We start from the raw sequence: 24,735 nt of genomic DNA, 5'->3' as shown, positions 1-24,735 counted from the left end.
CTTCTGACATGTCATAAGTTTGAAATAGTTCATCTGGTCGCCTGATAAGAGAATAAACAATTAAGGTAAGTACAGCAATTTTGAAAAAACATTGAAAATAACAACTTAACCAACGAAAACAAAAATTTAAGAGTAATTTTGAAACTCAATTATTTAAACATTTTAAAATCTGGAAAGAAGTATATAATATTGTCAAATCATAATTAAAGTATTTGAAGTCTAGAAATGAAATTGGGTTGACTTTCAGATTATATGGAAATTTATGAAAGTACATCCACACTTAATTTCAAACAAGTCAACGAATACAAGAATATTCTACTAGTAAAAAAAATTAGTTCTTGAATTTAGGAATTAAAGTTGACAAAGGTTCCTCAAAAATCATTTACTATTAGTGAACAACACCACTATATCCGGGAAAAACATACCTGGCCAATTTATTAGACGCACTAAGGATTTTTCATATTTACTTGCATTGCTCAAGAATAAAAGCAAAATATTTGAATTTAACATCCATAGCATGTAATTTTCAGGGCCCCCGCAAGGGACATCAACACCCGCGTGCGGAACATATTTTGGCGCCCCTTAAAGGGGAAGGTGGAGAAAAGCATTGCTTGATAATCGGAATTTTTTTTTTGTTTTGTTAAAAATTTAGTGTAGAATGGTGAAAATCTATCAGCAACCTTCATTGCCTTAAGAACTTTATGGTGTTAGTTGTAACATAATACATTTTAAATGTGTTTCAAAACTTAAGCTGTATTCTTCTATAAATTATTCATAAAGGCATAAGCATTTAATTAGGATCAATCCAGAAATTGAATGGATGTGTTTCTAGATTTGGCTGTATATTGTATAATCAATCAATCAATTTAATCGAGTATATCTTGCTCTATATCTAAGATTGCCAATCCAGAAAATCTTTCTTATTACATGGTAGACTTCAAAAAGTTTTCAATTATTTTTAATTTAGTAAATGATCTCTCACCAGAAGCAACAGACACAGGTAAAGTGAGAAGGATTCTTGAGGCAATACTAAGATTCGGTAGACAAGAAGTTAGATTATTTTCAAAAATATATTGTAGAATTTTTGCTTCAGATAATGAAAACAATCTTAGGGCTTTTATCTCGTTAAATAAATCATTTTCTTTCACGTCAGCCTCTTTTTTTCCTGATCAGTTAGCTTTTGTTGAAGAGCATGACAGCATTTTAATAGATATTTATCATTTAATTTAAGAATATCAAAAATAAAACAAAAAACGTTATCGTAATCAGATATCATATCAAACCTATACTATTTAAGGAACTTAGTGTTTGATCAATTATTTTCAAAAAGAAATTTATTTTAAAAGCGATTTTTGGATCTTGAGGTGCCTCATCCGTCTGTTCATAATCGGACAATTTTGGTTTATAATTTCGTCTTACAGTATATAATAGAGAAAAACCTTGATCTATCTCAAGAGCAGCCGCTAGTTTTCCAGCTTCCGCAAGTTTTTCCTCGAGAACGTTATCATCCCTATAATTTTTGAAATGATCAACTAAATTCTTCAAATAATTTTGGCACACTTTAATGTCAATCGCTATACTTTGCATCATTTTGCTTACAATATTAATCTGGAATGAAACATCATAAGAAATTATTATACTTCAAATAAATTTAAAAGAATGAATATTTAATAAAAGAGAACTTGCTTTATGTCTAGTTTATGTTAAAAGTATCATTTTCTGCTATTTCTAAAAGGCTATCACATATTTGAATAAAATAAAACTTTAGCATCAATTCTACTTGACCATTTAGTATCACTTAGGGGTTTTAGATGTAACTGAGGATCATGCTTTTTTATAACATTCCAATCTTTTTGTGGATGAAGAGAAATATACATAAAGTTCTTGTTCAATATCAAAAAAATCCACTGTTTCATTTGAAACCTTAGCAGCATCATTTTCAGTTAAATTTAAGCTGTGTGCAGCACATGGCGCAAAAAATGCCCTAGGATTAGCATCGAGTATGCGTTTTTGTAAACCAATATCTGGCTATTCCATACCGATTGCGACGTTCGGAAACTTGTATAAATTGCAAGAAGTTTGGAAAAAAAAATTGTTAAAAAAATTTGAAAGAATCTTTTTCGAAAACCTTCAGTCCATCGGTTCTTCATGCGGTCTATAAGACGTTTTGGCGCCCGCGTGCGGTGCACGCGCGTTTGCGGGGGCTCTGGTAATTTTCATCTAGGAATTTCTTTATACCGTTTTATTTTTCATTTATTTCGATGTGTTGCATTACAATTTTGACATATTGATACCATATTGAGTATGAATCAGTACAGACCTCTTCCAGTCGATATCTCCCATGCTGCAGGTTCGTACAAGATTTTGTGATATTCCGCGTTTTGATTGTTTTCTTCGCAGTCTTGAATGACAAAACGGTTTGTTTACTTTGTCCAGAGCATATTTTAAAAGCAGTTGATTATGACCTTTGAATGATGTGTAAAAAAAGGATCTTGATTTCAATCGATCTCTTAATTTCAAGAAGGTTGAATGTGTCTGAAGCTAGCATACGAAATATAAAGAAAGCAGTTGTATCCGGTCAAGAATTAACCCCGAAAAGAAAAAAATATGAAAGAAAGCCAATTTTCACTTCAAGGTCAGAACGATGTTGCAAGGAAATTTGTCTGAAAACAGATTTGCAACATAAAAAATCATCAAATCCAAACTGAAAGTGGCTAATGTGAATGCTTCTGAGCTCACTGTACACAGAAAATTGAAGAATTTTGATATCAAGGCCTGCCGACCTGCCAAAAAACCAAAATTAACAGCTTCAATAAAAGCAAAGCGACTGGATTAGATCATTATTGTTACAAAAACTCTCTGAATAAAATTTCTTATGCAAAACATGTTTTTATTTATTTTGAAACACTAAATAACTATGTACTTCATTTCTTAAGTAAAAGGAAGAAATAAAACATCAAACAATTAATTTTAATAATATATTTTATTCTGTACAAAACACACCCCTCAAAAGCTGTTCTTTCATTTTCATATTACACTCATCTTCAAAGTTTTGATCTGCGAAAAATATGTGTGAACCACCCTTTTTCTTTTCCGTCTTTTCCTTCTTGGGGATTGGAACAGAGGGGTTGAAGGCCATTTCTGACATGTCATAAGTTTGAAATAGTTCATCTGGTCGCCTGATAAGAGAATAAACAATTAAGGTAAGTACAGCAATTTTGAAAAAACACAAAACATTGAAAATAACAATTTAACCAAGGAAAACGAAAATTTAAGAGTAATTTTGAAACTCAATTATTTGAACATTTCAAAATCTGGAAAGAAGTATGTAATATTGTCAAAAAATCATAATTAAAGTATTTGAAGTCTAGAACTGAAATTGGGTTGACTTTCAGATTATATGGAAATTGATGAAAGTACATCCAAACTTAATTTCATACAAGTCAACGAATACAAGAATATTGTACTAGTAAAAAAAATTAGTTCTTGAATTTAGAAATTGAGGTTAACAAAGGGTCCTTATATCACCTCAGTTACTATTAGTAAGTTGGTAGTTGTCATTTTAATTTACAGATTATTGTTTAAGAACATTTTCCATGACATCTAACACTCAAAAACTTCATTATTTTAATTTTGAAACAATTACTCTTCAGAGCCATTACAAATTAAAAGAGATCTACCATTTATTACCTCCAAAATTCTGTCAAAGAAAAATATAGCTGTCGAATGACAAGTGTCAAGCGATCCGTAAATACAAAGCAGGGTTACCTGAAACATTGATAACCACTAGTAACCGCTCTGAAATTCTCGGTGATATACGGACCATACTCAAAGTAGTAATAAGACTAGTTCATGCCGCTAATCTATCTGGTCTACCAATTGCTATTATTATTTTTTTTTTCACCATATGATTTTATCATTATTGGTGTTGTTCTCTTCAGTTAGTACTATCTGGAGAAGTTATATCATATTTCATATTACAGCTGTTATTATTCACAGATGTACAAACGAAATAAAAGCGAATAGCTCATACTCTAAAGATCATTCGTTATTCTTTATAATATATTCGATTGCTCCTTTTTGGTAAATTATTTAATTATTTTTCGTCATCTCTAAAACCACTGAAAGAAATGTTATACTTACAATTTTCCTATTTCTGGCACTAAAGCTCCTTCACCTGAAGATGGTACTCCATGAGATATGTTTTTGACAAGTTTACGCACCACTGGGTGGTAAGACTTATTCAATATAGCCAGCTCGTAAAGAGAAGTTGAAGCAGCATTAGTATATTCTGCATCATCTAATTCAGGCAGGTAGTGACCATCACCAAATGAATTGTCTGTATCCAGAAGGATGTCCACATTCTTGTTCAACTGCATGATATTTCTCACCAATCCTAAAGTTCCCAAAGAACCATGATGCAGAAGATGGAGACTAAGTATTGCTAGCCTTTTAACGAACCCAATCAATCTTTTGTTGGTGATTTTCTTTCTTCTTTTGATCAAACAGTCATCTAAGATTGATAGAAATTAATGATAGGAAAAAATAAAATAAGTGCTGTTTTACTTACTTAAAATTTGTAAAACAATAAGAAGATTATTGTGTCCTTTAGACGAAGCCGTAATTTCAAACAAATTTTTATAAATGTTGTTGTAAAACCTTGTAGGATCTAAAGTTAGAGACTCTCCTTGTCCACTCAATATCGCGAACACAGTTTGAATACAATGCAATTGTTCTCTGAATCCCAACCACTCTTCTTTCAGTAATTTGTCCAATAAATTTACCATATCCATGTAATAATCGAAATTGATACAATGAGCAAATCTGAAAAAAAGTCATTTTGTTAATATTAAATCGTCATAGTTTTCAAAAAATCGTAAAAGAATTGAAAGATTATCTTAGTATGAATAATTTTTGCATACATTTTGCACAAATGTAATTTACCAATTTTGAACAATCATAGGAGAAGTGCTATGATTGCAAGAACTTATTATTTCAGAACAAATAAGATACCTTGTGATTTCTTATTAAAATGCAGTTTTATGTAGCTTAAATTCATAATAGAGGAATAATTCTAGCCTATACTTGTTGCTATATCTTTTGATAAATGAGTTGTTTTCTCCAAAACTATTAATTGTAGCAACAAGAAATTACATTTTTGTCTTTTTTTTTACTTTTAGAGAAAAGGCCTATCTTCATAGGTCGCGTTTTATAGTCTTCGCTATAAAAGGCACACCCTATTTTTTTTACAAGAAGTTGCCTCTTTAAATTTTTCGCAACAGTTTTCAAGTTCGCATTTACAAATTTTTGAATACTTTTTGTTTCCTCAATAAAATTGTACCAAGAAAGTGATGAATGACATTGTTTATTTATTATTATCGTATCCATTCCTTGGAATTCAATAGACCAGGAAATTTTGACTTTAGATTCATTTTCAGAGATTGAATCAATTTATTTCCAAGCAAATCTATATTAAAAATTTGAACAAGGGCGTGAAAGCTTCCGACATGCTTCTCTAATGCATTGTGATATCAAAGTACATTTTTATTAAAAATGAAAATAAATTAAAGTTTGATATCAATATTTCTAAGTAAAGTTAGCCTTACTAGTAATAATTGGAACAACAAATATAAGAAGTTTAAACTTACTTTGCCAATCCTTCTAAACACACACCTATTGCTTTGTTATTCGTTGAACTTTTCAATATCCTAAAATACACTGCAAAAACAATTTTTGTAATTTCAGTTATGTTTTTCTGCTTTGCCTGTTTGTTTTCCTCCGCTTTTGTTTCTAAAAGTTCTTTTTCCAAATATTGTAATTGTTTTTGTCTCTGAAATTAATAAATGTTACATTGCTCTGAGAATTTTTTTTATCATCTACACATTACCTTTCTCTCCTTTTTTGAAATTTGTAGAACATTTTGCTTTTTCGACATCAGTTTCTTATGCTTCATCTCAAGCTCTTTCTCTTTTTCCAAATTCACATCTTTCAATTTTAAAACCAGAAGAACTTCCAACATTTCCACTTTTACGTTATGTGCATGTGTTTTAAGATAATGATTAAGCACTCTTAAAATCTGAAAAAAAAAGGAAAGCCGAGTTTCTAGAACAGGTAAGTACTCAAAAACACTTAACCTAAGAAGAGAATATAAAAAATATTTCAATCCTACATATACAAAATTTTAAATTTTGTTTTGAATTTTTTAGACAGAAAAGCTTGAAAGTCGTGTATAAGAAATAGTCTAATAATGAACAAAAACTCACTTTGAGAGTAATCTCTTCTTTCTTATCTTCTTTGAACACATTTTCCACTGCCGATTTCACTATTTTTCTCAGGGTTTCATCCTTGTGGTTTAGGAAAGGAACAATCACTTGAGTTATATTTTCAGAAAAATTAAAATTAGGATGAGCCACTAATAATTCGCTCATAGCGTTAACTGCAATCTGACCTAATGCATAACCTTCCTGAAAATTTAGCATATTTTAAATTTAAATTTGGTTATTATCACTATCAACTTACCTTAGATAATTTTTTTGAATTTCCTCTATTTTTTTGGAGAGCCATACAAGCCTTTTCCAATTTTTGCAGGAACTTTTTATAGTGTTGTAGGAGTTCTGTCTCAAATTTCCTTAGTTTGAGAGTTGACTTTTTCACTGAAAAAAATTGCTTAAATCACATGAACTAATACACATTTTATAATTTGTACAGAATTAGTAATTATAAGGAATTCATAAAAACTATTAAAAAATAAGCATTTTTAAAATTGACTCACATAATACTCCTTCATCCTTGTGATTCCTAATTCTGTAAGACGGAATAACATCTTTAAATACCTCTAAGAGGGACATTATTGCTAGCTTTCTGACTGTAATGTATACCACAGGTGTTTGCTCATCCATAATTTTGAGTAACATTCTCAAGTTTGTTACTTTCTCCTCAGGATTTTCAAGAACTTGAGAACTCAATACACCAATTTCTAGTTTTCGTTGAGTCAAAGCTTTATTTCGCTGTGCAAAGAGTTGAGCAGCAGATAAAGGTTTAGAAAGGTCAAGATCGTCTCCTAAGCATGCTTCAAGTGAAAATTCACAGGCTTCCTCCTCATCATCTACTTCAGGTTCGTTATGTTCAGATATGTTGTCCTCTTCCTCAGGCTGTTCTTCGGCTGAATCATTAAAATAATAGAAGCTTTAGAGTGTATAAGAAACCATAAGAAAATTTTGAAATAATTTAATTGGATACCTACCTTGTTCCACAACAACTTGTTGATGTACTAAACCCTCCTTAGTTTTGATTGGTAACAGTTTTCTGATTTTTAAAGGAGGAGCTGTTTCTTGTTTATCCTCATAATCATTCTCCAAATTTTCATCATTATCTTCATCATCATTTTTTTTTCTTTTCTTTGATGGCCTAAGAATAAAAGTTTAAAAAAAATATATGATTATGAATACAATAATTTTTGAATTAAATTTAAATTAATAATCTATAGGCGGACCCCCTCATTTAAAAGATAACAACTCTGAAGAAGATTAAATCTGTTCTGATTCATATGATTTTCATAATTAACTTTCCAAGAAATTTAAAGAAGGGTTTTTAATGAGTGTGTTAGCTCACCCAGTGTATTTTATGTTCTTCAGCAAACCATACGAACGACTTGTTATTGCATTTTTTAAAAACTCAACATCTCCATCCTCCATCATTTCAAGCATATTCTCTCCATTATCACTTTCATCCTCAACACTGGGTTCTGGCGGAACAACCTCATCTTTTGAGGGTTTATTTTTTTTGGTCGATTTGAGATTTTTCTTAGAATTAAGAGATTGAGATGCTACTGTATTCGTAAATTTTTGAGGAGCTGCTTTCTGCTTTGTCAGTTTTCCTCTTTTTTGGTTACTCCGTTTCACTTTAGAAATCTTGGTTTTCTTCTATTATGGAAAAAGAATCAATTACAATTTGAATGAACTTATATTATTATATTTAATTATATCTTACCAACGCCATTATAATGTTTTTTCTTGTTTTAAACACTAATATATTACAACAATATCACTTTCAAATAAATGTAAATCTTTAACCTAAATATAGGTTATATTATTTCTAGGTTAAAAATTGAAACTTTCCATCATAGATAAATACAACTTTTTCTATGCTTTTCATGTTGATTCTAACGATGTGAAGTTTGCTGGCCGCATTCCGATGCCAAAGTTGCCGAAGATACACGAACGAAAGCATGGCCCAGAGGCGTGCATGATGTTGAATTTGACATTACGATATAGTAATTACTGAAAAAATTAAATCATAATTTCGTACACCAGATTATTTATGAAATTACAGAAATTGAAACTGGACTTACGAGCCATATGCCTAAATTACGATGGAGAATAAAAAGAAATGATTCATTAACAGAATAAACTAATTGATAGTAGTAGGAAGCTCTCCATATATCTAGGAATATAATAAAAAGAATTATAATAACTTCAAAACCATATTTGTTGGGAATATTCATTACATCTTTAGTCCACCAGTATTCACAACTAAGTTGGCGCTGTTACAGCAAATTACTGCTAAAAACTACAGCTAATATGAAAATATATTTATAGTGTTGCGGTAAACTAGTTATTAAACAACATAAGCAATAGTTATTAAATCTTGAAAAGCATATATTATATAAGATTTTGATGTGCTCCTTGAAGTTCCCCCATTTTCAAGATTAAAATCGCTTGCATACACTGATATCCCGAGAATAAATCCAATCATGAAAAAAAAATGTATAGCCCGCCACTGTTGTTCGGGTATTTACGTCAACTCTAACAACAGAATGAGAGCAGATAAGTTCACACTCTTTGATATATCCATGATTTTCGGGATAATATTTGATTTCATTTTTGTCTTTATGAGTATGTAATTTTTCTAAATAAATATGCAGGGCTTAATGATTCAAAGAAATTTTCAATTATTTTGACAAAAATCGATAATAATTGCGTATATGGTTAAAGTCTTGAAAATGGAAAATACCATCGGAAGTTTTAGATGATTTCCAATGAAAACTGATAAACAATCTTCAATTTAAAAATGATGAATCCCTGAAATAGGATTAAATTACATGTTTTAACCAACGAAGTATTCTAACTAATATAGAATATTCTATTTATCTACTTATCTATGATTCTATTAAAGACATTCACAGATTACGAATAACATATTATCCATAGACCTAATATCAAATTAGGTCTATGATATTATCCGTAATCTGTGTTCTATAGTCTATCAAAATCAAATTTATTGTGATGCTATGTTATTCATAAATCGTAGATTTACAAAGTACCTTTATTTATTTCTTCAATTTTCAAATTCACAATTTATAATTATTCAGTATGGCTGAAGTAAAGAAAAAACCAATATGTGTGATTGTTTTGGGCATGGCAGGTTCAGGAAAAACATCCCTTGTATCAAGATTAAGTAAATCTGAGAAAAAACCATACATCATTAATTTAGATCCTGCTTGTTTACACATTCCATATGATCCCGATATTGGTAAAAATCAATATTTTTATCTAATGATTATAAATTATTCATGTCTGTAACTTTTTAGATATAAGGGATTCTGTCGATTATAAAGATACCATGAAGAATTTCAAATTAGGACCTAATGGAGCTATTGTATCCTGTCTCAATATATTTTCGACAAAATTTAATGATGTTATAAAATTTATTGAAAAATGCCCTAATGAAATTTGTTTAATAGATACACCAGGACAAATTGAAGTGTTCACTTGGTCTATTTCTGGTGAGTTTTATTTTGTTTACACTTTTGTTTTATACATACATACATATTTTTTTTCAGGCCAAATAATTACTCAAGCATTAGCAGCACATTTCCCCACCTTAGTTCTATATGTAGTAGATTCTGTAAGAAGCACATCACCCACTACATTTATGTCAAATATGTTATATGCTTGTTCTACTATGTATAAATATCTTGTTCCTTTCATTACCGTAATGAACAAAACAGATATAGTTTCCCACTCTTATGCAATAGAATGGATGACAGATGTTGATAGTTTCATGGAAGTTCTGGAAAATGATGAGAGCTATGTAAGTACTTTGAACAGGCGTATGGCTTTGGCTCTAGATATATTCTACACTGATCTGAAAATATGCGGTTTCAGTGCACTAAGTGGTGAAGGCATTGATGAATTGTATAATTTAATTGACAAAGCTAGAGAAGAATATGAGACGTAAGTATCTATATTTGAATATTTTGTAGCATACCTTCAAATATTACGTTATAAAGATAATTATGAAAAAGAAGAATATTTAGTTTGATTTATTCTTTTTTTCAATTCTGAACCAATGTTTTGTTCAGAATATATTTTATATGTTGTGTATTTTCAGGAGCTATAAAGTTGAATATCAGAAAATAAAATCAAAAGCAGAAAAACATAATGAATTAAGGAATGAAGAAAAAGATGAGACTTCTGATTTACTTATCACTGATCAGGAACTGAACGAAGTATCAAATGTTTACTTAAGGCATCCTGCAAACGACAGTAGTTCTGATTCAGAAGGTGAAGAAGAACCTTATGACGGTGAATCTACAGAAATAGACGCTGAGTCATATTCCAAACATTTAGAGAATCAGAAACAAATACAAGTGAAAAAAGCCAAAGAAGCTGAAATGACGAAGTCTTCAAGTGCCTCAACATCTAAAAACAACTGTTAATATAGAAATGAATAAAAAATCTAAAGGTTTTGCAGTTGTCAATTGATGTTGTACTCCCCTTTCTTACCCATATTGTAAAGGTCTGCTAATGGAATGGGTATTTTTTATTGGCTTGGAAATCCTATAAGAATTCTCCCCTGTATATCAAAAGTATTCAAGAAAATTTTATCTGTTCAAATATATGAATTCACTACTGATAATAACTTTCTAACACTCAGACAATCAGGAGAAATTTCAGTACTACCACCTTTTGTTGAACCCCACTGATGACACTAATGGATAGGTGACAGTCAATTATTCTGTGAGTAACTGCTGTCGACTCAGTTAATTTAATTTTAGTAATTGTTAGTTGTAGGATTGATTGGCAAAGGTATTTTGTAGTCAAATTTCCTGTTTGAGTTAATTATTTGAGTATATAAATTTATATTATCTTTTGTTTCTTTGAAATTTTTCATGTTTTACAATATTATTGCTGAAAAATAGGGTGTGAATATCAGAAAAACTATCTACAATTCAAAAGCATTTTATTTAGAAAAGTTTTTGATGAATATATTTCATTAAAAGGATCCTATAAGTACAATTAAGTTGAGTAATATTTCTATCCATTTGACTGAAAGCCGCCTCAATCAAGATTCCTCAATTGAAACCGGTAATTTCAGTCGTCATTTAATAATTTTACTGAAAGAAACAGTTCCTTGAAGAACTCTTTGGATCACGTAAATTACTTAAAAAAATTGATGAACTCATCTTGAAAAATAACAATATGTATATCAAAACATTTCAAAAAATAAACGATAAAAATACTATAACAATAAAAAGAACAAAAAACAATCGATAAAGGTAGGTAACTTTATTCCACCAAGGCTAAGGAAAAATTCCTCAACATTTGTTACTAAATAATAAAGTAAATATAAATAAATCATTAATTAATGAAGAAAACTGACCAAGGACTTCGTTCATTTATACAAAATCCTTGAATCAGTTAACACATGATGACTAGACTATAAGAATTGAAAAGAGTTTGACGACATGAAATAGAAGAAAAAGAAAGGAAGAGGAAAATTGACGATGAACATAGAAATGGAATGAAAAGTTTTCTTAAATGGGAGTAAAATATCCAAAATAGATATTTTCTGTATCACAAAGGAAAATAAGCTGCACCTTTATACCTTAAAGTTAAACAGTTAACTTAATACATACTTAAATACTAGTCCACTATTAATTTCTTGAAACTGCCGTCCAAACCAATTCCAAGTTCTTCATTCATCTCAGAAACTAAGGGACAAGATTTTTCATCAATTTCAATGTACATTTCGTCCAAAGCCAACAAATCGTTCCTTTTGGATTTCAAGTGCTTTTTGAATTCTTCCAGCATATCGTTAAGAGGAACTTCACCGCCATATTCTTTGGGTAGAATTTTCTTGTCGATTTTTGCATGAAGCTCATCAATCGATTTGTATATCTGATGAGATGATAATTCAATTACTTTGCATTGTTTTCAAATGAATGTTATATACTTACGAATATCCTGTTTTTGAGTTTTTCATTGAGCAATGAAATTGCAAACTCTATTAGTTTAATAGCGCTGGAACTGATGTTGAGGAAATGGTTGGATTTGTGACGCATTGGAGTAGTGTTCTGGAAAAAGGAGTTTTAATATTAACATCACACTTAAAACTGAAATTTATAGTATAACAGTTGGTTTGTATATGGAAAATAATTACTAGAATGGTCATACTGAATTTTGATAGGATCGTATCATTAGAACCATCAAGATAAACTAATTGATAACAAATACACAATGGATCACGTCATTTATACCTATATAGGTAGAGTTCTCTTTGGACTCCAAGAAATAGGAGATGAATGCACAAGCACTCAAAATCTTCTGACGCACAGTCAGCTCTTACTTTGATTTTTGTTTATTTCAATTTCAACTATTTTTCTAATTTGAACCTATTAGCTTTTTTTCCACCTAATTATTTGATGAATTTTTTTTTTAAATTCAAATTTTTCATTGTAAATAATGGGGGATTAGCTGGTACATCAATTAAGTAAATATTCCACTATTCGCATACACCAATGACACTAATGGCGGTGTCAGTGCTTATATTAATTACAAGTTCTAAAATACCCAGAATTAGGAGAATTGGAAACCTCAACTTTCTCTATCAGTTTGTTTAGGGGTATCCCAGTACTGTCGAGGAGTGTTTATATGGTGTTTGATTATATTTTTAGTAAAATTATAATTTTGGTTCCATAATACTCGAAGAACTTCCATAGAATCTCTGTAGTATCAGGTATTGTATTTGACCAATTATAGAACTATGTAGTTTTCATAGCGAAATGCTTACCTGGATACACCTCAAAATATTTCTGATGTCAGTCAAAGACCAGAGCGATATGTGGGACATTTGAAAACCGCTCTCGTCGTTGATGTAGGTATAACCGTTGATCTGGTTGACCTCGTCGTCCATCAGAGCCTCTGTGACCATACTGTGCACCCTCACCATGTGCGCAGAGGTGAATTTGTGCGGATCAAACTTGCCCGCGTTGCTGAAGAGGATCAACTTGCCCCCATCCCTCTCCAGAAGGGGCACTAGATAACCGGCCTCAACGATCTCAGCCAGCTCTGGATCTTCAGGGTCAAGCTTGGTGAACCATTGTGGGTAGAGTTGGCGGATGGTCAGGTATCTTTCCAACATTTCCGAAGCTTGGGGGACGCTGAACTTCTTAGTCCTCAAGAAACGCAGCAAAAAGGGGGCATCTGGAATGGGAAATGAGTTTAGTTTGTAGAAAACCGTCATAAGTGTCATCAATGAGAAAGAATTATTTCTTTAGGTTTTTAACGAAATTAGAAAGTAGACTTTCTACTGCGATCAGTTTGATATTTTATTATATACTCGGCAAAAAGGGATTCTACCATATTAGCAAATTTGACCATGTCCATTGCTGGCCATGAATATCACTATGCAAGGATTTCAAATTGTCTTGAGCAGATGTGTACACAGTACGTTCTCTGCTGTTGCTTTCTTGGATTTGCAGAGTCTGCCGACATTTCGGTACAGAAGGTTTTATACTTACAGTACCACGTCAGATTGTGGAAGCTATATGACCTTTTTTTTGGGACGGAGAAAACTCCATGAATTTTTTAGTTGCGTCTAGGTGTATTTTTGTAGACGCATCTCTTTTCCAGAGACCCATTGCAGAAAGGCTGGCCTGTGGTGTTTTTTTCCAAGTCCACAGGGTCTAATGGGTGTTATACTTGAAGCCCTTTTTGCAAATTTATTGATTTGTTCATTGCTATCACTGTTTTTTGACTTCTTTATTTAAGGTTCTTTTCAAAATACTCCAACTAGGGCATTGGAGATCATTACAGACCTCAAACCTCTTCATCTCGTGATAAATAGAGGCCATTCTAACACTATCCAGAGAAAGTACTAGCAGTGAAGGAATTAGGAATCAGAGAAAGAAAAAAAGGTTGCGAAAGGGAGTCTACAACCCCAGTTTTATTCGTTAGGGCGCTGTCTAAGTGTCTTTCAGGCAGAGATCCTTGCAATAGATAGATGTGTGGGAACTAACCTAGTAGGAAACAATCAGAAATGTGATATAGCGATACATTCTGACAGTCAGGCTGTAATCAAAGTATTGAGCTCACATATCATCGATTCTAAGATAGTATTGGCGTGCCAAAGAAAACTCAACGAAATAGATAAGAATTAAAAGTTTTTTCAGCCTAGGTTCCCTGTCACTCGGGATTTAAAGGAAATTAGGAGGCAACACACTTGGCAAAAAAGGAGTACAAACTCCTTTCATAGGCCCGGAACTTTTCTATGAGGTATAGGCAAATGTATAACGTCGAATTACAATCCTCAACAATTACAATTACAATTGTGGGCCAACGGTCAGATGAAAAACCAACGAGACTACCGAAAATCCTGGAATTTTTTAATGTTTCTAATTTAGATTTTAGATAGAATGAAAAATATCACGGTTGATATTTTACATTCAGATTGACAAATCTTCTGATATAGGAGAAAATAATGATAAACCATAGTTTAATTTTTTTTTCAAATGATGAACTATTAAAATTCTAATTTGTTCTGCTCTCAAAGCCATTACTACGTACAGTGTATGAGGCTTTGAAAGTCACATTATGATCGATATCGTGATTTTAATCATACATAATGCATAAATGATTATCATTAGATCTCTCGGAATAGACAATTTATTTCAACCTAGTAAACATGAATAAACTCCTGACAAAAACTATACAATCCGATTGTTATCAAAGAAACGCATAGTTATTATGGAAAAATAATCAACCATGCTCTATTAAATCGTTTCACATGTACAAGATTGAACATATTTATTTGTTCGAAACGCACATTTTAAAAGTTCTACTTACCAGTACGACATTTTTTTATATTTGGATGTTTCTCAATCCATTCTCTCAGCTGTTCTAGGGATTGTTGCCTTATGCTGTCATCTTCACGCAGTTCCTCTTGGGCTTTCTTTCTTTCAGACTCTGGCAGCTGGAAGGTGTAATTTTCAACCAGACCATCACCACCCAAACCCATTTTTTCTGAAAACGAAAAAAAATTATGAAACACCAATAAACAATTATGTATATTCGGGAATATCAGCGTGGAAGCGGAATTTATATATTCTTACAAGAATTTTGGCAAAAAACACTTACTACAGTCGGTGGAAAACATTTTAAACATCATTTGACCAAAATCAATCTGGAGAAAATAATAGAAGTTATTCTTTCAAAAATTTTATGGAAGATTGATAGTTAAATTTTATTGGGCATTGGAGATACCAGTATAGCTCAAGTTACTACATTAGACTGCTTAACATTCTTCATTACAGACAACAAATTTGATTCGTCATATCGACTAATAAAGACATATATATTTTATTATTATTGTTCTACGTGAGATCTGTTCTAATTAATATTTAGCATTCATGAATGGAACAATGAAATCTGTTGACTTGTCACCACTGAAAACAGTAAAAATCCTGCAGCTTTCTCATATCTGTTTTTAAGGTCTCATTAGTCGTTTCAATAATAAAAAAATCCAATGAACAACTGTTCACAGAAATTTCGCTTTCCTCTTTCTCTTTGACATATACTTTCACCATTTGAAGACAATTGTTTGAACAAATCTATACAGCATCAAGACTTAATATTAATCAATTGATTGTTTTATAGAGCTGAAGATCCTCTCAAAGTTTTATGAAAAATCTTTATTTTGATATAAGTGTATAAGTGAAGCACGCATAACAAGCGCTCAAACGCTCCTGTCAGTGTTCAATTTTTGAAAAGAATTGGTATAAACATTTTCCAACACTTAAATCACATGAACATGAATCTGAAAAATTCTGAATTTCACATCTGAAAAATGTAAGAAAATTGCAGCCTATTTCATTTTCGCTAGAAAAACTTTTCTAATTTTGTTTCCTTTCTGAAACCCCTTCTTACCTGGAAGTAAGAGAATAAAGCTTTGAAAGAAACGAATACTAATAATGAAATAATTAACCTTTTGTGTTAAATTTGCAACGTTTTTTTTGCGTTTGAACGCTCTCATTAATAATTTCAGCCTTGTAACGGGAGATAAAAAAAAGAGATAATATAAATTATGATTATGCATTGTAATGAATCACAAATCCCTTTGTTATCATTGCGATTGGTTTTGAATATCGAAACGTTATGAAATATACTTCCAACGAGAGTTGGTCACTTTCTCCAATCGGTTTTTTGCTCTCATAAGAAGAACAAGAGGAATCGCAGTGTGTACTACTTCTGTATTTATAGCAGATATTCTTAGGATCGATTATTTGAACCATTCCGGTCTATATTTAGAATTTTTAATTGTTTCCCCGATTGTCGCAATTTTGGGTACCTACAGAATGTATTTTATCTAATAAGATTCGGAATAAAGTGTACGAATGTTTAACTTAATAATCATAAGCGGAGAAATGGAAACTTTCTCCTTAGTTTCTTTATTTTGATTGAGACATAAATGAAAGTTGGGCGATTGGATACAAAATGTTCCGGATGTATAGGTTTAGGCATCTCTTTGGTCGTTTATAGTCACGCACAATTTTTTTTCTATATTTTCATAATGCTAGTAAACACTGTGTCCGTAAAGTATGGAAAAAAATCATTTTTAGCTAGCTGAAGAGACCATATTAAGAAATAATACACGTCGATTTTTTTATTTTAATTTACCGTATTTTAAAATAATATATATACATACAGGGTAAATTAATTTCGAGTAATGATGTCACCGTACTTTTTTTTTAATGGAACACCCCCATTTTGTCTCAATTTTCCGATTACTCTAGCTGAGCTGATTCCAAAAATGTATCACATGTTGATTCCAATTGGTACAGGGTGGACTTAACTCCATTTCTACTTCAAATTAAATCTAAGCAATAATTAAAACATTCACGAATACCAAAACTGCCATTGAAAAATCAATAAATTAGATACTAAACAAATAATGACATTTCACAAAAAACTAGACGACTATGTTTTTTTTTAAATTGATAAGAAATAATTTTTCATATTCTGTCTGCTAGACCACAAGTACCAAACATGTTTGGAAACAGCTCATTTTTATTGATCCAAAAATGTAACAAACTACAGGGTGTTGCATTCAAAACAATTGCCGCTGGACAATAAGTATTTTTGATAATATTGTTAATTTAACTAATAAAGAATGTTACGCGTTACTTTATGAGCACACTCAAAACTATTGTATTTTTATCCACCCTGTACCAATTGAAATCAACATGTGATACATTTTTGGAATCAGCTCAGCTAGAGTAATCCGAAAATTGAGAAAAATGGGAGTGTTCTATTTAAAAAAAAGGCAGTGACGTCATTGCTCGAACGTAATTCATCCTGTATATTAGATTATTATTTTAAAGTACGGTAAATTAAAATAAAAAATCGACGTGTTTCAGGATTATTTCTTAAAATGGTCTGTTTAGCTAAAAATGCATTTGTTCCATACTTTACGGACGCAGTGTACAAAAAAATCATTGTTCAATGAACCAAAAAATTGTATGAAATTTCAAGGCTAAACAAGTTCAACTTTTTGAGCGCTCGTTCTTTCTTGTAGTATATAAGAAGAAATGTATTACTGTTTGCTAGACTTGTATGCTATCGTAAATAGAAATTTTGTCACTTTTTGGTTCCCTTATACCACCATGCTAACAAGTATTGACTTTTACGTTTTCAGTTATCCTGCCATTGTAACACACGTTTAAATTAGTGCTTTTTATCTCTTTTGCATCTTGTGTACTGCTATATTTTTTTTCTTCTGTACTAATTGGGAAATTGGTTTTATCTCGTTGTTAAAAAAAAGAATATAAACAGTTCCCTGGTCTCCTTGGCTGCAATAGACGTATGAATGAACGAACGCTCAAAAAAGCTCCTGACTTCGCGTCAGTGCATTTTTCATTTTATTTTGAGTTTGTTTCTTCCTGATTCACGTCATTATCTTTCCAATGGTATTGTCATTATAGATTTATGGATTTTTCTCATATCAATTTTGTGACAGCATCCTCGCATAACTTTGAAATTTGGAGTGAGAGAGTTCTGATTCGCAACAATTCTGAAATTATCAACTGTCAAATAAGCTTGTCACGTGTTTAAGACATCTTACTTGTCACAGTTGAAAGGATCATTATCCTGATGTAAAATTTATTTTTCGGCAACCGTCCGGGAAGTGAGCACTTCCCGGACGCTTTTTCTCTGAGAAAGTAGCATTTCCCGGCCTTTTTTCGGCAACCGTCCGGAAAGTACGTACTTCCCGGACTAGGCCGGAAAAGAATCATTGAATCCATAGCAACCGAGATAACGGCTGACAGTTCATATGAAATTAGTTGTCAAAAATTTGCATGTTTTTTGATCGCAATCGCAATAAAATATGGAAAGCAGCAGCGATAGTGTTATTTTACATGGTTGCCGAAAAAATATTGTACGCAACACGCCCGAAAATGGTTTTTTTGGACTCACAGACTTCCAGGACTCGCTTACGCTCGTCCTGGAATTTTGTCTATTCGTCCAAAAAAAACCCTATTTTCCGGACTTGTTACGTAAATTACTATTCTCTATTTCAGTATCGTAATGAGATCATTACAGTTCTAAAAAACAGTGCTGTAATGAACTCATTACAGCATCGTTTTCAGTTATATTTTTCGTTTTGTGGTTGTCTCTACTGACTCCCAATCCTATCAAATTTCAACAAACGTCAATAATTGTCAATATTATATAATTTGGATATAGTGGAATGATTTGCAACATAATTCGCAATTTCTCTTAATTCTGGTTGTGTTGAATCGATTTGATCAGGTATAATTCACGAATTTGATGCGTAATTGTAAATTATTTCAAAATTCGAAACGTACAATTCATATTCAAATTCCGTAATCTGTCAATTTCCGTAACAGTCACACCAACTGCCAAGATACAATACAAAAGTCACTAGGATATATAATCTGAATTTTTCATTGAATTTCGACAATATTTCACAAAACTTGACTGAAATAGAGAAAATATCGTCTAATACTCGTTGCAGAAGGCAATTCCAACACTCTTGCGTTCGAATTTCGCATTCGTGTTGGAATAGGAGCCCATTCTGCAACTTGTTTTAGAATATACTATTCCAGCATTGTTATTGAAGGTATGAAGCAGGTAAAATAAAAAATAATATATGATATATGCATCTAAGTGCATTTAGGGTACGCGCAATGTTTCCCTTTTTTCTTTATCGCCCTGTAGGATACAAGTGGAGAAATCTTTCAACCTATTTAACCAAAACAAAGCGTAAGCTCCAAGCTGATCTTAATCCCCTCATCAATCTGTTAACACCGCAAGAAAATCTGTTCAGTAGTTTCGAAGATTCGAGGATAAATACAGACAGACAACATTTTTGAAAAATAATATAGTGCTTTGTTAATATTTATCAACCACACTATTTGATGAAGTCTACTATATTATTATGAGCATTTGCCTAATTTTTGATAATTAGAATAGGTAGGTATATTCATCTTTCGCTATGTTGTCACATTTGTTCTATCTACTCATTCGTGTTTGGGCATCACCTGTAATTCAGTTTGTACACAGTATACTCCAATTTGTCGAATATGAAGTGAGTTTTGCAATTATCATAATAGCTCAAAATGCCCTTTGGATTTTATACCACAATTACGAATTTCAAAAAGTTAAAACATATTATCGAAATATGTACCACCGAATTTTCTTTTAGAATGAAATATTCAATTATTATATCTGAAAATAATTTAAAACAACGAAATCGCATTTGTATACAAAAAGCGCGCAAAAACAATTGATTTGAGATGCGCATAAAAATGTATTTACATTCAGTAATTTCGAATTGATTGAAATTATGGGAAACTCCCATACCTCATGAATATAAAAAATTAAACTATAATCAAAGAATATTAGTAAATTAAAATATACCTACTAGTTATCGACTTGTTGCTTCGTGATTTCATTTTTGTGGAAGGCGATTCACAAAAAAATTGGAAAAAGTATTGAATGAAATATTGAACAAAACTGGAGAATTCATAAAAATTTTACTGTTACTTTAAAATCGAACATTTTTCAAGTTTTAAAAGGTTCGTAAAAAAACAAATATAAAAGACATAAAAAGCAGTTGAACATAGTTTATGACAAAAAAATGAGATATCATAACTATCGAATGGGTGTAATATTCAATTTTCCCATTTCCCCAAAACACTATTTCTCCTAGAAAAACACTTGTAACAATCAATCCACTACGCATTAAAACAAATTGAGCACTCAGCGTAAACATGGAACGACTTATTTATCGAATCAATGTCATATTTATGATATAATAAGTCCTTCATGATTTGAAAAAATCAGTTTTTCAGTTTTCAGAACGAAATATTTAATGGAAATATATGAATAATGATTTTAACAAAAAGAAATCTCATTTCGATAAAACTAGCGCGCAAAAACAATTAGAAGAATTGGAAAGATGCGCGTAAAAATGTATTTACATTCAGATGCACTTCAATACATTATGAATATAAAACATTAAACCATAATCAAAGAACACTAATATCTTCAGATACTAGTTACTTACTTGTTGCTTGTTAATTACATTTTTGTGTATAATAAGGAGCAAGGCAATTTCATGAAAAACGTTTTTTTCAAAGAAAATTTTGTAAAATGTTTTCAATGGACTAATGAACGAAACTGGAAAACTATAGAAAATATTACCTCACCTTTGAACTTGAAACTGAAAGTTTTAAAATGTGAAAAATAAATATAAAAGACGTAAAAAGCAGTTAATAACAAAAATATAATCGTGAGAAAAAAAATTAAATACCATAAATATCGAATGGTAGTCGTATAAAATCCAGTTTTCCCATTTTCCCAAACACAATTTCTCCTAGAAAAACACTTGTAACAATTCACTTCATATTGAAACAAATTGAGCACAACTGAGCGTAAACATGAAACGACTTATTTATCGAATCTATGTCATATTTATAATATAATAAGTCCTTGATGATTTGAAAAAATCTAACCTGAACTAGTTGAACTTATAGGAAATCCTTCTTGACGCACTTATTGGCCAACTAGAGAAGGAAGAAGTTAAACCAAGGGTGCATCGATGCTACCAATCGGAGTTGAAAAAAATGTTTCAAGAGCAATTTAGAGCGGATTGCGCTTCAATTGACTCACCTCTAGTTGTTGATGGTACACAGAACAACACAAGAGTCAATGTTAAACTGAATTCAGCGGCGGTTTCGTGTTAAAATGTTAACTTTCTCTAACCTACTTCTGGTTAAGGAAAGAAATTGTAATTGAGATTCTGCAAATGAAATTGCCTCGGCTATGTTCTCTCGCGCAATGTTTTTGGTGAGACCGTTGTTCTTCTTTTATATATATTGAAAGTGCTCATTATGTGTTCGTTCTTCGCCTTAATTTCGGCTGCGTTCTATTGTTTTTACCGGGATTGGGCAAAGAAGCGCGACTCATTTTTCGGTGCTTAACCCTATTTTTTATGTCGCTCTTGCGAATTTTGTCCGATTTCGGGTATTCTTGTTCTTATAAACTAGCAATTTTGGTATAGAGCCAAATAAAAAAGACATTATAATTTCAGTACGTGATATATAGGGTGATTCACCGGGATGGAAAACTAATCATAATTTTGAGCTGAAAATTTGCATATTGGGATTTGAGACAATGATCTTTCTCTCTAGAATATTTTCAGATCCCTACAACTTCCGGTTGCACTGGAAACAGACTAATACTTCCTCAGTTCAAATGGCACACCCACTATATTATCGCATCATTAGATAGCTTTTTTATGGCAATTTCGGCAATATTCAATACTTTGTGTAAAAACTCAACGGTTCATGAGTTAATTGGATTCTTATGAAAAAAATGGTGGCGACAAGGACTCAAATTTTTTTTGACTATTCTTGCAAAAAAAGTGTTTTTCGAAGAAACCTTTATCATTTCCGATTCTGCTAATACGTAGTATCATAAACCAGTTCGCAGTTTGAACAAAAAAGGTACAGGAAGTGTATCAAAAAATGGTGTCGATGAGGACTCAAATTTTTTGAATTTTTCGACAGAAAAAGCTTTTTTCGAAATTTTTTTTTCTTTTTCGATTCTGCAAATACGTAGTATTATAAGACTGCGATTTGGACCAAAAATGTACAGAGTGTTCATAAGAAGATCATGAACTGCTTGGACAACTCAAATCAAAACTCAAGATTTTCAAATTAGAACCTATATTTTTTATTATTTCTGTCGATTCTACGTACAAAAATAGTCGGGTTTACATAAGCAAACCCTATTTCTGAAATTTATACCTTAAGAGTTAACACAGAGTACAAATTACAGATTCCTTGGATGATTTTAAGAAAAAAAGTCCTTCAAACATGAAAACGTTTTGTTTTCGAGAGATAGAGTGTTAAAGTTAGATGTTTTTCATTTTTTTTCTCATAGAACCTTCTCTTCACAATATATTCAACTTGATTTTGGCATAGATATCCCAATTCGAAGTTTTCATCATGTTATATGCTAATTTTGAATGCAAATCTACAGAGTGATATTTTTTCTGGAACAGTGCCCGCTTCTTCCCTCTAGAACTTTTTTTTTGGTGAACCACAGGTGGTTTTAGGGAAATGTAAAAAAAAAATTTGGTTCAGTACTACACTTTTTTGTTTCTTGGAATTTTGGCCTATCTGTTACCGATTTCGAAAAACATTTCAAACTATTCTCTCGTAATCCTTAGGAAAATCCAAAATATTATATGAAGATTCAGTTAGTAAGCTTTGATCAATAAATTAATTATAAGTTTTGGTACTTATTTACCCAATGTGTATCGAAGATTAATGAAGATTCGAAAAACTGGTATAATCATCACAATAAAGTAGGATTACAAGAAACATCCTGTATCTCGAAAACAAAACTTTTGCGGGTCCATGTTTATAGGACTTTTTTCTTTACATGAAGAAATCATTGAAAACATTACTTATCTCAACCTCATCTATCACTACTGTACCATCATTCTCCAATATAAACTTTTTTTGTGGAGCTCTTTTTTGGGTGTTTGTTATTTCATTTATTAATTTCCATGTTTTTTTACAGTCATTCCTAGATTCCTCTAATTTAAATTTATAATAATGAATCTTTGCCAACTTTATAAGTTTGTTTAAATTATTTCTTAATTTTTTATATTTTGTTTCATCTTCAATATTATGATTTTTAATTGAAATTTTTTTCATATTATCCCTTTCTATTATAGATTCAATAATTTCTTGTGTTACCCATGGCTTACGTTTTCTATATTTACTACTTAATTTAATGGTCTTAGTATGTTTCGCCACTAGAGATAATATTTTATTCTTGAAACAATTATATGATTTTTCGACATTCATATTTGACAAAACATCCCTCCAAGATTCTCTCAATAGTTCGTTATTTAACTGTGTAATTTACTTCCACTTTGTGCCGTTGTTGATCAGATACAATATTGGGCCTCGTTACATTTTGCAACGACAACCCTATTGGATAATGGTCAGTTAAGTAAGTTTTGAATACTATAGGCAAAATATCATCCCTGAACAAGTCAAACTGTTTTATTCTCAGAAATAAGTGATCCAAGCATGTCGACGTATTGTGCGTTACACGAGTTGCCTGATTTATACAAGATATATACCCATTTTGTGTCATTATATTTAAATATTTGATAACATTTATATCAGTTTCCTCTAAAATGTTTATATTAACGTCCCCAATAAATATATCGCACATGGTTGAATCACCTGAAATCCCCCTATTCTCCAGCCCATTCAAGAAAACGTTCAAGTCAGAAGAAGGTGGTCTATATACCCCCATTATACTAAAAGACCATTCCCGCATTTTCACAGTACAGCGCAACAAATTTATTTCATCTAATTCAATTATTTCAGACATAGCATGAAGACTCTTCCTTACATACATCACCACTCCATCATTCTTATTAAAAGTTGAATTATTATAGAAAATATCAAAATTCTCAATAACATACCCATTGAGGTCCTCAATTGTGAAGGTCTCGGAAAGAACTATAATATCTATATTTCTTATATCAAGTTCATTTAAATAGATCAATAATTCCTCTAAATTCTTCCGCAGACTTCTTATATTGAAGTGTATTATATTGAGTTTGTTATCACCAACAAAAAAATTGCCTATCTGCCCTATCCGATCCTCCGATCATCCAAGGAATGTCTCATTTTCCTTTGTATCTCCAATTTAGAAACACCCTGTAACTGTACGCCATGGGTACTGTGTAAATTTTCAAAAGTAACAAAACGGTGCTTAAAAACTAGAAGATTTGGGGTAGGTATTGTTTAATCAAATTTGAAATAGTAAAAAAAGGAAATACAAAGACATTATAATATGTCAATACGTGATGGGTACTTTGGAAATTAAAGTTGAGAAT

General features: G+C 31.3%; 3 protein-coding genes across 6 annotated transcripts; 1 reads left to right on the top strand and 2 right to left on the bottom strand.

The window, feature by feature from the left end:
* Positions 1-2,964: 2,964 nt before the first annotated feature.
* On the bottom strand, positions 2,965-8,118 carry LOC123676064 (nucleolar complex protein 3 homolog). Its single transcript, XM_045611735.1, has 11 exons — positions 7,990-8,118; positions 7,612-7,922; positions 7,244-7,407; positions 6,773-7,162; positions 6,520-6,653; positions 6,264-6,464; positions 5,888-6,076; positions 5,649-5,830; positions 4,571-4,824; positions 4,144-4,513; positions 2,965-3,179 (listed from the first exon to the last, which is right to left on the bottom strand). The coding sequence occupies exons 1-11, from the start codon at positions 7,996-7,998 to the stop codon at positions 2,984-2,986; spliced, it is 2,400 nt and encodes a 799-aa protein (XP_045467691.1). The 5' UTR covers positions 7,999-8,118; the 3' UTR covers positions 2,965-2,983.
* A 1,120-nt stretch (positions 8,119-9,238) lies between these two features.
* Positions 9,239-10,750, top strand: LOC123676034 (GPN-loop GTPase 1). The gene is made up of 4 exons (XM_045611683.1): positions 9,239-9,531; positions 9,590-9,784; positions 9,842-10,235; positions 10,393-10,750. Exons 1-4 carry the CDS (start codon positions 9,372-9,374, stop codon positions 10,718-10,720), a joined length of 1,077 nt encoding a protein of 358 aa, XP_045467639.1. The 5' UTR covers positions 9,239-9,371; the 3' UTR covers positions 10,721-10,750.
* Positions 10,751-11,227: 477 nt separating this feature from the next.
* Positions 11,228-21,634, bottom strand: LOC123676041 (retinaldehyde-binding protein 1). Of its 4 annotated transcripts, none has more exons than XM_045611722.1 (5): positions 21,477-21,634; positions 15,129-15,305; positions 13,075-13,487; positions 12,242-12,358; positions 11,228-12,182 (listed from the first exon to the last, which is right to left on the bottom strand). In XM_045611722.1, the coding sequence occupies exons 2-5, from the start codon at positions 15,298-15,300 to the stop codon at positions 11,928-11,930; spliced, it is 957 nt and encodes a 318-aa protein (XP_045467678.1). In that variant the 5' UTR covers positions 15,301-15,305; positions 21,477-21,634; the 3' UTR covers positions 11,228-11,927. The 4 variants fall into 4 exon arrangements, with proteins under 4 accessions (XP_045467678.1, XP_045467653.1, XP_045467669.1 ...); XM_045611697.1 differs by lacking the exon at positions 21,477-21,634 and adding an exon at positions 21,118-21,175; XM_045611713.1 differs by lacking the exon at positions 21,477-21,634 and adding an exon at positions 20,227-20,272.
* Between the last annotated feature and the right edge of the window lie 3,101 nt (positions 21,635-24,735).

This window comes from Harmonia axyridis, chromosome 1, assembly GCF_914767665.1.
Source record: "Harmonia axyridis chromosome 1, icHarAxyr1.1, whole genome shotgun sequence".
In the NCBI taxonomy this organism is placed as follows: domain Eukaryota; kingdom Metazoa; phylum Arthropoda; class Insecta; order Coleoptera; family Coccinellidae; genus Harmonia; species Harmonia axyridis.
Note: the sequence above shows the minus strand (reverse complement) of the source record. Positions and strands in the feature narration are given on the sequence as shown.